The sequence below is a fragment of the Colossoma macropomum genome, unplaced genomic scaffold, assembly GCF_904425465.1.
Source record: "Colossoma macropomum unplaced genomic scaffold, Colossoma_macropomum, whole genome shotgun sequence".
Lineage (NCBI taxonomy): Eukaryota > Metazoa > Chordata > Actinopteri > Characiformes > Serrasalmidae > Colossoma > Colossoma macropomum.
The window spans coordinates 16,601,169-16,616,836 of NW_023494797.1; the positions used below are offsets into that span (position 1 = coordinate 16,601,169).

The 15,668-nt window shown below is 39.5% G+C and overlaps 1 protein-coding gene across 1 annotated transcript in view; it reads left to right on the plus strand.

Moving 5' to 3' along the window:
* cdh15 (cadherin 15, type 1, M-cadherin (myotubule)) overlaps nucleotides 1-14,081 on the plus strand; it is a 30,063-nt gene extending 15,982 nt beyond the window's left edge. Inside the window, exons 5-14 of the mRNA XM_036584420.1 lie at nucleotides 873-1,054; nucleotides 2,555-2,683; nucleotides 5,105-5,287; nucleotides 6,313-6,557; nucleotides 7,791-7,933; nucleotides 8,942-9,175; nucleotides 9,655-9,897; nucleotides 11,064-11,209; nucleotides 12,680-12,874; nucleotides 13,631-14,081. Of these exons, the coding sequence (XP_036440313.1) occupies nucleotides 873-1,054; nucleotides 2,555-2,683; nucleotides 5,105-5,287; nucleotides 6,313-6,557; nucleotides 7,791-7,933; nucleotides 8,942-9,175; nucleotides 9,655-9,897; nucleotides 11,064-11,209; nucleotides 12,680-12,874; nucleotides 13,631-13,831 (1,901 nt within the window). The 3' untranslated portion in view covers nucleotides 13,832-14,081. The remainder of the gene's footprint in view (nucleotides 1-872; nucleotides 1,055-2,554; nucleotides 2,684-5,104; nucleotides 5,288-6,312; nucleotides 6,558-7,790; nucleotides 7,934-8,941; nucleotides 9,176-9,654; nucleotides 9,898-11,063; nucleotides 11,210-12,679; nucleotides 12,875-13,630) is intronic.
* Nucleotides 14,082-15,668: the final 1,587 nt, after the last annotated feature.

Here is a 15,668-nt window from a genome sequence, read left to right on the forward strand (position 1 = left end):
TGTATAGCACAGGGCTGTGTCTAGGCCCTGGCTATTGGGCTGTAGCACTGGGACTTTTAAACTTTTTTAAGAAATGCCATTATTATAATAATCCCATTACCGCTGTAAGAAATATGATTCCTCTCAATAAGGCTGTGAAAACCACAGTTTAATTGTGTGTCATGTACAAAAAAATGAAAAGGGTTATGATAACACTGCGAGTGTGACAAATGCAGTGAGCAGCAAACACAGCGAAGGTGACAAAAAGGTCAGCATTAATACATCTTCTGACCATAAACCAATGAACCAGTCTCCTATCCATACACAGGCTGCTAACTGCCATAGCTAAAAACACAGTGCTCAACAGTTAGTTTTTGGAAATGTTCCCAGAGCGTTACTGTATCCATACTCTATCCATACTGTACCCATACTGTATCCATACTGTACCCATACTGTACCCATACTGTACCCATATTCTATCCATACTGCACCCATACTGTATCCATACTCTATCCATACTGTACCCATACTGTATCCATACTGTACCCATATTGTATCCATACTGTATCCATACTGCACCCATACTGTATCCATACTGTACCCATATTGTATCCATACTCTATCCATACTGTACCCATACTGTATCCATACTGTACCCATATTCTATCCATACTGTACCCATACTGTATCCATACTGTACCCATACTCTATCCATACTGTACCCATACTGTATCCATACTGTACCCATACTGTACCCATACTGGAACCCACAGCTCCTCTTGTTTGTAAAGCAGCTTTCATCACTCCCCTCCCTCCTGTACTTCAGAATCATCAAACAGCTTTACTAACTGAATGTCCATCCTTAATGCTGCTCCTATATGTTGTGTGTCCAGGTACTTCAGTGCTAACCATATCTGCAGTGGACGCTGATGACCCGTCCACAGATAATGCAGTGCTCAGCTACTCCATCGTAGCTCAGGAGAGCTTCCCGCCTTTCAGCATCAACAAGACCATGTTCGGCATCAATAACGAAACAGGGGTCATCTACACACGGGACGTGGGACTGGACCGAGATGTAGGTTCAGTTTGAAAAGGAACATGTTTTTTATTATTTAGTTTCTAAATATGAACCATTGTAATCCATAGTTAATCAGAACCAGAATAGATTTATTTTATACAAGAGAAAAGAAGTTTGTTCTTTAAGTCTGATACAATACTAGCTCAAAAATTGCCCAAAAATTGTCCATAAACTGGCCAGTGGTGGAGAGACCAACCATTTATTTGCTCACAAACATAATATTTTTAGCCATGCAGTGACTGAAGTACAGAGAAAAGTCACCCAGATAACGAGTACATATCGGTCCGCTAGCTTGATGAGGTCGGCACCCCGCTGACTGTATGCCACTGCTGGTCCACCCTCGGACCACCCAGATTACTGTCCTGCATACAAGCTCTACCTAGTGTTTAATCTCCTTAAATAGATTTTAAATGCACAGAGACTTTTATTTTAGAAAATAAATGAGGACAAATATTACAAACAACCGAGAGAGAGAAAAAAATAATACCTACGCATTAAAATGATTCTATAGAAAAAAATGTGACACTGAGATAGATTAGAATTATAATGTATATATAAGTATAACTAAACAAAAGAAGGAAGGAAAAATTAGTAAACTGGACTGAGTGAAAAATGAGTGATGATAAGTGGGATTTTGTCTAATACTCTGCTTAACCACCGGTGGGCCGCCCGGAAAATGCTGAGCAAAATGTCAGTGGACCGCCAGCTTTGCCATCAGTGGCCAACAGTGGCCCACCATCCTCTTGCTATCAGAGCAGGAACAAAACCTGTGTCCTTCTAACTCTGTTGTTCTCACCAACATTTCCATAATTTTACAGAAAACAGGTTTTACTGTATTTATGTTTATTTGTATTGGTTCAAATGTTATGTAGTGTTATATGGTGATGAAGGAAGAAAGATTGATAACTTTAATGGACAGTTACCACCCCACCTTCTATCTGTTCCTCACTCCTACATCAGTCCTACCATGGTCACAAAAAGGTGAGGGGGGTCCGGGCTTCTAGCTACTGACAGAAGCTGCCCTGGTTCTCAGAGTTCTCCCCCCTCCCTCAATCAGTCTCCCCTCATACTGAAGACACAGTCCTCGCCAAATGTTAGCTAATGTAAGACTTTTATTGTAAGTGGCATCTAGAAGTATTTTTGGAGCATTTGTGTTCGATTTTTCATTATAAATCTTCACACAATGGAAAGAGCAGCTGGTGATTATGAGGTTGTAATTTTACAGCTATGATGTTTAAAAAAACGGAACAATGATTTACTTATGATGCATCAACAAAATAAGATTGTAGCTTAGACAGGCTGAATGTGGTCATGTTGGTGGGAATGCGAGGCCTGCTTAGGCACATAATGTGATGTTTTGGAGTAAATATACATTTTTCTTTTAGAGCTCCTGATTGAGGTTTTAAACAGAAACTGTATTAAAAAACAAAGTCATTTGGTTTCAGTTCAGCTCAGTAAAGTCTCACATGATTGTCTTTACATTTCGTGCTCCATCAGGTGGTCCAGTCTTTCCAGCTGACGCTGCAGGTGGCCGACATGTCTGGTTTGGGCCTCACCAGCACCGGCCGCGCCACCATCTACATCACGGACATCAACAACCACGCCCCGCAGTTCCAGCCTACAACGGTATCTGTACTGCACACTCAGCTGAGACAGTCTGTTCAAATACTCACAGCTGTTAACTTCTGATCAAGCACTGCAATTATTATTATTATTATTATTATTATTATTTATCCAGAATGTTTAATTTTTTTGCACAATCACAAATCACAGGAAGATGAGCAAAATATTAGAAACTATAATATAACAATATAACAAGATAACAACATAACAGTATGCAAAAGTTTGTGACATGTATTGTAGTGTAGATAAGTTAACGCACCCTCTACAGAGAACACACTTCTGCACAATTTAATGCACAATTAATGTTTAATTGCTGAATTTAACCTGGAAAAAATAAACCATAAAATGTGGCCTGTGTAAAAGTTACGGCACATTTTATATTTTTTCATTTCTATTTTTTCCTTTTGTTACACTCAGTAAATAAATAGAAATTGTGCTCTAAAATTTGCTAAAAATGCCATATTTAAATGTGTTCTAGGTAGATAATGTGTTATTTTTAACTTACTGTCAAGGTAAAAAAAAACACATAATTACAAATTATAAGAAAAAAAAAGTAGAACATCCAATAAACTGTTCAGCTTTGAATATATATACAGTGGCAAGAAAAAGTATGTTAACCTTTTGGAATTTTATGGTTTTCTTCATTAATTTGGCATAAAATGTGATCTGATCCTCATCCAAGTCAAGCGTATTGACAAATATAATGTGCCTCAAATGATAACACAAAAAAATTCTGATCATTCATGTGTTCATTGAGAACAACCATAAAAACCTCATAGTGCTAGTGGATAAAGTATGTGAACCCTTGAGTTAATGATCTCAGAAGAGCTGATTGGAGTCAGGTGTTAGCATACCTGGAGTCTTGTTAAGAAAATGAGTTTGGAGGTGTGGACTAGAGCTGCTTTGACTGATAAAAACCACTCAAACTTTTTGAGTTTGCTCTGCACAAGAAGGATACATGTATGTGAGCCATGCCTCGCCAAAAAGAGCTTTCAGAGGATCTACGATCAAAAATTGTTGATTTACATGAAGCTGGAAAGGGTTACAAAGTGATTTCAAAGACTTTAGAAATTCACCAGTCTACAGTCAACCAATCTACAAATGGAGACAATTTGGGACTGTGGCTACTCTGCCAAGAAGTCGGCACCCAGTCAAAATGACCCCAAGAGCACAACAGAGATTCATCAACGAGGTAGAGAAACAACCCCAAGTGACAGCCAAAGATTTGAAGGCGTCACTGGTGCAGGCTAACATCTGTGTTCATGAGTCTACGGTCCGTAAAACCTTGAACAAGCACGGTGTCTATGGCAGGACAGCACGAAGGAAGCCGCTGCTTACTAAAAAGGACTTTGCTGCACGCCTGAGGTTTGCGAAAGAGCACACTGACACTCCACAACGGTGCTGGCCAAATGTTTTATGGACAGATGAAACTAAGATTGAACTATTTGGAAAGAACACGCAGCGCTACATCTGGCGTAAAAAAGGCACTGCACATCACCATGAAAATATCATCCCAACCGTAAAGTGTGGTGGAGGGAACATCATGATTTGGGCCTGCTTTGCTGCATCAGGGCCTGGCCAGCTTACAGTCACTGAGGGGAAGATGAATTCCCAAGTGTATCAAAAAATTCTACAGGATAATGTGAGAGTGTCTGTACGTCAGCTGAAACTCTGTAGAAGTTGGGTGATGCAACAGGACAACGACCCAAAACACTGGAGCGAGTCCACAACAGAACGGCTTATGAAAAACAAAACCCGCCTTTCGGAGTGGCCAAGTCAGAGCCCAGATCTCAACCCTATAGAAATGCTGTGGATTGACTTGAAGAGAGTCGTACACATGAGGCGTCCGAGGAACATGACAGAGCTAAAGCAGTTCTGCCTGGAAGAATGGGCTAAAATTCCTCCTGAACGATGTGCAGGTCTGATCTACAGCTTCAGGAAGCGCCTGGTTGAGGTTATTGCTGCCAAGGGGGCTCAACCAGCTATTAATTCCAAGGGTTCACTTACTTTTTCCACTACCACTTTGAATGTTGAATGAGTGTGTGCAATAAAGACCCGCAAGATCATGTTTTTTTGTGTGTTATTATTTTAGGCACATTATATTTATCAATACGCTTGACTTAGATGAGGATCAGATCACATTTTATGACAAATTAATGCAGAAAACCATTAAATTCCAAAAGGTTCACATACTTTTCTTGCCACTGTATATAGTTGACTTGTCAATCAGTTGCACATGAATGAAATATGTTACATCAACGTAACTCTTGCCATATACAGTGAATGACAGCAGTTGCTAATATAGTACATTTTCTTCATGCACACCCAACTGAAGCAGTTTAATCATGTAAATTCAAAACTTTTTTCAGTGTATATACTGCATTAACAAACGTGTGAACACCTGTTTCCATCCTGTGGTTGCAGTACAATATGTTTGCGATGGAGAATAAGGTTGGGGTGGATCTGGGCAGAGTGAACGCTACAGATAAAGACCAGAGGAATGGAGAGAACTGGAGGATCGTTTACTCTATAAGAGGAGATGCTTCTGGAAACTTTGCTGTTCGGACAGATCGCGCCACCAACCAGGGCATCATCTCTGTAGTGAAGGTAAATAAACCGTCCCACCAACAGCAGCAGGGCAGGTTTGATTTTTCTATATTTTGCATAATTGAGTGTTTGAGATGTAAACAGAGTCATTCAGAGTGGTTTGGTGTGAAAAGGTTGATTGTAGAGACTCAGATGTCTTTACAGTGGTGGTGATAGGAACCAGAGGTCACCATGACTACAACACAAATATAGACATTTTGTTTACTATCCAAAACCACCAGTGAACCAACACGAGTCTTCAGAGTTTTATATGTGATGTTGATGATGGAAATACTTTGGGGACCATTTTGCCTCATTATTTTGTCCAGCATGTATCACTTCATCATTAAAGGGTTTTACATGTTTGTTTCAGGCCAAAATATTCTCAAAACTATCCTAAAATGGTTTCTCAGATATCAGGAAGTGAATTTATAACCATTTCATGTAATAACTTTCTGTTAGGGAGCTTTTAGGTGGACGTCTGGTTCACCACCACTGTGAATAATTCTGACTCACTCTGAATGACTTTGTTTACATCCTAACCATTTAATTATACAGAACTTCTGAGAAATCAGTTTAATTCCCCTTTAATAATGCCATTGTTTGATATGACACATACTGCATATTAGAGCTGCACAACTTATTGAACTGAGATATTCATGTAATCTAAAATATGCAGTTTATTTATTTTGGTCGCAATAGGCCATTATTCCAATATTTGTCAGATCGTTGATTCACTGGATTTTACATATATTGCAATATTATGATTCACTGGATTTTTGATATTTTATGTACATAGCAATATAATAGCATTATATTTTGTCCATATTGTGCAGCTCTGCTGTAAATCCATCCTCATGGTGAGGTAATCAATCTGATATCGCCCTCTATTGGTCCACTGTAGACCTGCTTGCTTCAAAACACTGAGTACATAACGCACTGCAGCTGAACTGGTTCCACATCACTGTTTTCCTCTTAAAAGGTAATTGGACTATATCTCTCCCATATATTAACTACATTTCCCACAATTCCCTCTCATCTTGCAGCCGCTGGACTACGAGTCTAAATCTGAATACCAGCTCACAGTGATAGCTGAGAATGAAGTTCCTCTGAGTACCAAAGCCCCGTATGAACAGACCAGCACTGCCACCGTTACCATCCGCGTTCTCAATGAAAATGAGGCTCCCCGTTTCTATAGAAACCCCATACAGGTGTCTTTCCCCGAGTCCACTGCACCGGGCACTGTCCTGGCCTCAGACATCGCCCATGATCCTGACAACGCCAAGCTCAAGTATGAATGACCTGTCTGCAGGCTACTGTAGTGCTGACACACTTATCGTGCTCCTGAATATCTGCAGTATTGCAGCAATGTCTTGATTGATTGATTTGATTGATTGATTGATTGATTGATTGATTGATTTTATTAGACCATCACACATTTTAAAACAAAAAGCACTACATGCAATGAAAAAGGGGTTATGTCACAGTATAAAATAATAAAATCAAACAGAATTAGGTAGAGACAGCACAAAAAACCCTAAGTATTATTTCCATTGAGGTCCGTAAGATAGAGATATTAATATTTAACCAAGCAGGATTTCTCATTCAGCTGGATTGTTTAAAACATGGTTTACTTCTAGCCAAAAAAGTACCCTGTAAAAAACTTTAGCTGTAAAATTACACTAATTAACTGACAGTTTCTGCAGTATAGTGTTGTTTAATTTACAGTACTGTACACTCTCAGAAATAAAGGTACTAAACTGTCACTGGGCCAGTACCCCTCTTGTCACTGGGGTGGGACCCTCAAGGTTCCAGTACCTTTAGTCAGGGAACATAACTGTACCATAATCCACTGAAATTATAATTAATAAATTATATTAAGCTGTACTCCACACACCCCGTCTCGTCTCCAGGCTTTTATTTTACTGTTCTGTTTTAAAACATTCGGTTATGAAAAGGTACAAATATGAACTTTTCACCAGGAAAAACTTATTTAAGGTTCACAATCAGACCTTAAAACCACTGTTGTAGCTTTGAGGGAACATTTACATTGTTTGTATCTTGATGAACGAAAAATGTACCTAAACAGAACCTTTATTTGTAACAGTGTTCTGCAGTTCACAATCACAGCACATACGGTACATCACTGTAATCCAAATATACAGGTTATTACTATATGTATTCTATAAAGCAGTTAACTGTATGTTTTTTATGGTAACTGTTTAACATACAGCACTGTTGCACTGTACGCTAATACTGTACATTTTCAAAAAACTGTACATAATGCACTATTTTGCTGGAGGTACCTTACTGTTGACAAAAGGGCAATTATAAATATAGCTATTTGGGTCATTTTACAGAAACATCCATTTTTGTGTCCCTAGCGTTTACACATCTGTTACACACGTTAGGGTTACAATTTATTTACATTTTAAAATAAAACAGTAAGTTATTTTAACAATCACACTTTCTTGAGCTTCAATTTAGCAATATAAAGACTTCATGTTTTCCTGTTTTAACTCAGGTTTGAGATTACTCATGATCCTGAGAGGTGGTTGGGGATCAACCGTGACACCGGAGAGGTCACTGCCAGGAGAACCTTCAACATCCGCTCGTCCTACGTGAAGAACAACAAATACACCGCGCTGGTGAAAGTCACTGACCTGGGTGAGTGTCTGATTATATGGGACAGGTTTAATAGTAAACTGTGTGTGATCACAGTTTTACTGTGAATTGCTCAGTAACTACTATAAATGATTCAGTATCCACTATGAATGGTTCAGTAACTACAATGAATTATTCTGTAACTATTATTAATTATTCAGTAACCATTACAAGTAATTCAGGATCCACTATGAATTATACAGTAACCACTATGAATTATTCAGTAATCACTATGAATTATTCAGTAACCACTATGAATTACTCATTAATCACTATGAATTATTCAGTAATCACTATGAATTATTCAGTAACCACTATGAATTACTCATTAATCACTATGAATTATTCAGTAATCACTATGAATTATTCAGTAACCACTATGAATTACTCAGTAACCACTATGAATTATTCAGTAACCACTATGAATCATTCAGTAATCACTATGAATTATTCAGTAACCACTATGAATTACTCAGTAATCATTATGACTTATTCAGTAAACACCATGAATTATTCAGTAACCACTATAAATTATTCAGTAACCACCATGAATTATTCAGTAATCACTATGAATTTTTCAGTAATCACTATGAATTACTCGGTAACCACTATGAATCATTCAGTAATCACTATGAATTATTCAGTAACCGCTATGAATTACTCAGTAATCATTGTGAATTATTCGGTAAACACCATGAATTATTCAGTAACCACTATAAATTATTCAGTAACCACTATGAATTATTCAGTAACCACTATGAATTTTCAGAAATTATTACAAATTATTAAATAGCTACTATAAATTATTTGGTAACTGCTGTAAAACGGATTTGTGTAATTATGCGAGTGAGGTACCCAAAATGTGGACCCACACACTGACCCTTAGTGTTTAAAGGGCTTATACGTTTATTTGTTTAATGTAAAGCTTTATTCTATTCACTGACCTTTAGAGCTGTTGTTAGTCATTGTCTTACTGCCCATCACTAATCTCCAAATGACCCCTCGTCTCAGACGCTGGTGGCATTTCAGCCACGGCCTCGCTGGAGATCACCCTGTGGGCGACGAATGATTTCCCACCTGTTCTGGTCCCACTGAGCGGCACCGTGTGCAGTGACAGAGAGCCGGGCCGGCTGGGCCTGCTGTTGACCGCTATGGACGATGACCTGTCACCTCACGCTGACCCCTTCAGCTTCGAGATGGCTGACGCAGACATGGCTGCCAACTGGACCATCATACCACTCAATGGTAACAAAAAAATGCTCAATTATAGAGCACTTTATACTTCATATGTACCACAGTGCGGCTGTAAGAGGGGAAAATGGGGTGAAAAAGTCCTCCTTAAAACAATGTCTGTTTACTGTAAAGCTAAACCATATCTGTGCGTGAGTGTAGTGTTTACAGGCTGATGATACATAATGTAAATATGTATAAATATGTGCATAACAACATTACATACAATACTTTATACAGTATATACAGTAGGCTCATAAGTACAGTATTTAAAACCATTTATTTGGGCAATAAATGTGCTTATGCTTGTAAAACATCACATCATTGTCAATAAATACAAATAAAGACAAATACAAAATTATATTGTAATGTTAGTGTTTTTATGAGCAAATAAGTTCTGGCTGATCAAAAGCCTTTTAATATCAACTTTCTCAAACTTTTTGCACAGTACTGTATAGTAAATATAATAAACACAATATTTTTCTCATTTTCAGAAACCCACGCGATGCTGCAGCCTCTGATTGACATTGACTGGGGTGAGTTCTCCATCCCCATCACCGTCTCGGACTCAGGCTCCCCTGCCCGCTCCTCGAACGCCCTGGTCAATGTCACAGTGTGCCCGTGTGACAGGGCTGGACAGTGCACGGCCTTCACAGCTGCAGCCATTTTCGGATCAAAAGTGGGCATCAGCTTCATCGCCCTTATGATCATCATGGCCAGTGCTGCTCTTCTGTTGCGTAAGTACACTAGAACTCCACAGTTGGGGTCAGTTCATGGAAGCATTCATCCGTCCCAGGTTTGTCTAGTGTTATTACAGTCATTTAGCTGTACAGGTCATTTACATTACATGCAGTTAGTTTGATTGAATTTCCTAGTTCACTATGGAATAACAGCTCAGATTTATTTCTGCTTCTCTCACTTTACAATCATGTATCTGCGTTTGACTGCATGCTGTATCGACAGGTTTGAGACTGCACTTCAAATTCAAAGCATGACTAGAAAGGAAAAGTTGTCAGTGAACATTAAGTTGGCTTGACAAAGACGTTGCTATGAAATCCCAGGTGGTTACTAAGGAGCTGCAAGGCTGTAGGTATGGAATCCCAGGTGGTCACTAAGGTTTGCTAGGTTTGCTAAGGTATTGCTAGGCCGTTCCCAGGCCATTGCTAGGGAATCCCAGGTGGTTGCTAAAGTGCTGTTCGGCCATTGCAGTGTTATCCAAGGTGTTTGCCAAGGTGTCGCTATGGTATCCCAGGTGGTTGCTAATGCTAATTTGTGTGTATATATGTATATCACTGCGTATGTATGTATATCACTGCTGTGGGGACAAAGCCTTGTATCGCCATTTTTGGAGTTTTTCATTTGTTGCCATAATTCGAAAAGGTCACTGCCCCTTTATGATGTGTCAAAATTTCATGATGAACGGACCAAGAGAAATGGTCCAAAATTACTTGGAAAAATGTTTTTATCTATACATGTATTTATCTATATATGTATGTATATATATATATATATATATATAGAGAGAGAGAGAGAGAGAGAGAGAGAGAAAGAGAGAGAAATATTGCTGTGATATATATATATATAAGCCAACTTGACAGAATATCTCCTACCTACAACCACAAATATTTGCACAGAATTTCTCCACCAGTTTCAGTGAGTCATGACTAAAATCATTAAAAATGTATTAAGAAATTAAATTAAAAATTATGAACAAAAGTAATTAAACAAAACCTATGAAGAGGCAGTTGAAGGAAAAATATTCAAAATATTTGGAACAAATAAACAACAAAAGTCACTGTGGTTAAATGCTTTTACCTGGATTATTTAAGCAGCATTACTTTACTGTAACACATACAGGCCCCCTGTGAACCTCATTGTATATATGTGTCTGTTTCTTTCTCAGTGTTGCTTCTCCTGGCCGTGGCTGTGAGGAGCTGCACCCACCGCAGCCTGAAGAAAGGAGGAGGACTGCTGGTGGGCGAATCGGACGACGACGTGCGCGACAACGTCTTCAACTACGATGAGCAGGGCGGAGGAGAGGAGGATGAGGTGAGAACGCTGAGCGCTTCACTATGGCAGTCAGGTGTGCGTGGTTTAATATGTGGGTCCCGAGTTGAGCAAGGGCCAGTTAGTTTGAAACAAAGTCAGCCGTGTGGAGCGGGCGGGGTCCAGCTGGGGAGTGGACAGCAGCAGGTGGTGTGTGGTGAGCGTAGGGAGGATGAATGTGAAACAGCAGTACAGGCTGGGTGTGAGTCAGAGTTATGCTGAATTAGCTGGGGGAATTCATCCAGATGACATACTGAGGCTCCATTCAGTCCCACAGCCGGACAGATGGGAAATCTTTAACCCATTCATGTCCAGCAAGGAAATTTAGTGTGATAAAAAGTAATGCACAGAACTTATGAGTGAAAAGTGATTAAATTTTGTATAGTTATACCTTGGAGGAACATCTGACACTGCCCATTTGCATTTACAATGAAATTGTAACATTTTTATTTTTTATTTTTTATGTTTTATAGGGAAATTTAGTACAGAAGTAGTAGATTTTCTGTTATGTTATTAAAATAAAGTTGTCCTATGTGAACAAACATGTAATTAATTTAACAGTAAGTGATAAAAGCTCCCTCTTTAGCTATGTGGCTGGACTGATTCAAAACATTTCTACAGATTTGTGCTCAGTCAAGCTCAGAGAACATGGGGACTAATGGAAAACGAACATTTAAAAGCAATTAATATTTATATATAATTGTTAGTTAAAGGAATAGTTTGGTGAAAAAAACTATTGACACATTTTTCTACTTATGTCAGATATAGTTGACCAGCCAAGACAAGTTGGGTGTCCACATTTTGCTGCTTTAGTTTTAAACTGCAGCTAGGAGACTAATGTTGCTAACAAACACTAGAAGTCATTAGTCACCCAAATTGTTTTCAAAAATTTATCCCCAAAACTTCTCTCAACTCACTCAAACCTCATCTAGGTCTTTATTAAAGTCATGCAAATTTGTTGTTGTGATGTATGACTGAGCTGATACTGCAAGGGAGTCAGAACTTATCACAACACAACGGCTACACAGAGGCGTTTTGTTCATTTTTATGTTGCGAAGGAAATCATACTGAGTCCTAAGCCACATCAACAACTCTGCACAACCTTAATGAAAGGCCTGGATGGGGTTTGAGCATCTTGAGAGAAATTTTGGGGCTGTATTTATGATCCTGTAGTAAATCTCAGATTTCAGCTTTTTTTTTACTGCAGCTTGTTGCAATCATCATGAATATTATAAATATTATTTTTATCTGATGAAATTGGTTTCATATAATCTCTTTCACAATCCAGCAGGCTAATAATGTACACACTGTCTATTAGAACAGAGGGTAAATTTTAAATTAAATAAAACTATTATAGGTTTGTGTACGTCATCAGCAGCCTATACTGGAATGAAGCAGTGAGTCTGTGCACAGTGAAATGAATTTTAACAAACCGAATCACTAAAATGACTCATTTTAACATCACTTTTCCAGAACGTGTTCAACATTGATCTTCTGCGGACCCCGAGTGACATGGTCCCTCCCCCTGAAACCTTCGGCCAGCCAGGCTCCGGCCTTCTGAAACACAAACAGCCACTCAGGAAAGACGCGCCATATAACCTGCCCTCGCCGAAGTATCCGCGGAAAAGACCAGCAAACCCTACTGACATCGAGGACTTCATCAATGATGTGAGTGAGAAGGAAGCAGCACAAATCACCACAGCCTCGCTCTTATTGGGATATGATATAATGCTCTTTATAAGCTCCTCTTATTTAGGACGGAGTGACTTTTCTAGAAGGGAACTCTGACTTACAGTTGATTTCTCCCTATCTTTAGGCAAGCTGATTTCTTCGATTTAATAATCGCTTAACGTTATGTGCATTTGTAATTTAAATTCAGTTTATGCTGTTATCCTGGTAAAGTTTACATGTTTTGAGTTGATTTGAGGGATATTAATACATTTCCAAAAGTTTCTAATAGGCTCAGATCCCCAGACGACATGTAAAAATGTGCTCAGCATACGACCAGAACAGAACTGGCCACTGCAATTAAGAATCAGACCATTTTGTAACATCAACAGGTGTCAATAAACTCTGTGTATGATTTATAGTGAATAAGGGTTAAGTTATGCCAAATGTGTCAAGAGAAATAACTGACCACGGTTGGGCTTATCTAAGGAGTGTTAGTATACCCTATATACAGTACCCGATATAAGAAGAGGGCTAGTTCTCTGTTGTTGGACCGACAATTAAAACTACTTTATTAGAATTTGTGCGGTGAGATTAGACAACTTTTTAATATGTCCAAAAGGTTTAATAACTGTGCCATTAGCCCAAAGCCCCCATTGGAAGGTCCGCTTTAACCCCTCCAGTGTTCAACCTATAAGTTCGTCCCTTCCTTCCACAGCAGTCACATCTCTTTCTTTTCCGTGTCCCCCCTCACAGGGTCTGGATGTTGCAGACAACGACCCCAACGTGCCTCCGTATGACACAGCCCTGATCTATGACTATGAAGGTGATGGCTCCCTGGCGGGCAGTCTGAGCTCCATTGCCTCCATGGGCTCAGAGGAAGACCAAGACTATGACTACCTCAGTGACTGGGGGCCACGCTTCAAGAAACTGGCCAACATGTACTCCAGTGACTAGACCCACTTATCTACACAGAGCTTGCATTCGATTCTTCTTCCCCAAAGCCTTCAGGAGAAACCGTATATTTGAACATTCCCCATCCTAAACATTTGGGGCTGCTGATGTGGCCCCTGCTGATAAGGATGGGAGGATGTGTGTGGATCATTGATCGAGGTACTGCTAGACTGAATTTGAGCTTTTTCGTATTCCCCTCTGGTGTATTCCCGCGAAAGGTCGCCGCTGTCATGTCAGAGACGGCGCGAGCTGTTTTTCTCCCCCGTCCCGTCACGGATCAGCGAGCTATTTCACCGTGCTGATGTGATGAGCGCCGGGCGCGTGGCGGCACATGGTGACTCACCTGACACACAAACAGCAGCAGGCGGCACAAGTGCATCAATACATACTAATCAGAGACCCAGTTTTCTAAAAGCTTTACACAAAGACCGGAGTGGAACAGCCTGGACTGATACGCGTCCAAAAGACTGAACACACCTGCTCATCCACTGTTTTATCTGGTATTAATAGTGAGTTTGTCCCCTCTTTGCTGCACTAACAGCCTCTACTCTTCTGGCTTCACACTAGATGTTGGAACATTGCTGTGAGGATTTGATTGAGCATTAGTGAGGTCAGGTACTGATGTTGGATGGTCAGTTCTGGATCACTCCAACTCATCCCAAAGGTACAGGATGGAGCTCCATCACTCCAGAGAACACAGTTCCACTGCTCCACAGCCCAATGCTGGGGGGCTATATACCCCTCTAGCCGACACTTGGCATTGAGCGTGGTGACCTTAGGCTCATGTGTGGCTGCTCCAGTGTCTGATTCTGTTGGTCAGTGCTTTTCTGTGGATATTATAAAGCTGTAGGTGCACAATTTAACACTTAAAGTAGCCCAATTCACTAATTACACAGGATGTCTCGACACTTTTGGACACAGTGTAGATGATGAGTGTGCTAAGAACAATGGCGCGTTCTTCTAATAGCCGGCACACAAACACAACTGCCTGAAAAATTGACATGCTCAACAGCAAATAAGGGACTGTGAATAAATGTTTACTTAAGTGTAAAGTGCTGTGCAAAAGTCAGAGCCCCCCCCCTTTATTTATTTAATTTCCAGTCAAAGCAGGTATTAAGTCATTTATTTTTAGCGTCAAGAAATAAAAAAACAGAAAAGGTTAATTTACTAGACAATTACACCACTAAATATATCGCTGCTGTCGAAACAAAACTTCTCTGTAGCTTTTAGTCAGTTTTAAGCTCCAGTGTTGGAAACTTCTACTCACCTCAAAAATATCATGTCAGAAAAAATGAAATAAATAAAGGGTGGTCTCTGATTTTTGCACAGCACTGTAGATTTTCATGACTGTTTTGAGAAAGCTAACGAATGTAGAGGTTTGCTGGATGTGTAGGTATAGCAAAAGGTACGTAACTGCATTGATAGCTGGAGCAAGTCTGTTTTGAAGACTGACCCACTGAGTGGTTTTATTACGAATGGAACGTTGTAAGTTGACACATTTAATCCACCGATTTTGTGATACTTTTTTATGCCTTAATTTTGTACATAAATTTGCATTTAACTCCATAAGGGCACCAAACGTTACCTAACACATCAACTCACAGGTGTCTGACAGGTTAACACAGCTTAAGGACAGTTTGACGTGATCTTTTTTTCCAGAATTTCACAAACATTTACTCAACTGATACAGCTATAATTCCTTTTTTTTTAAATATTTTGTTGCTGGTTTGTTTGTGGCTCTTCTTGTTGAACGTGATTTAACGTGAACGTGTTTTAATATTTATTTCATATAAGACGTCAAATAATTGAAGTGATGTATTTTGTAAAATTGTCTTTTCAG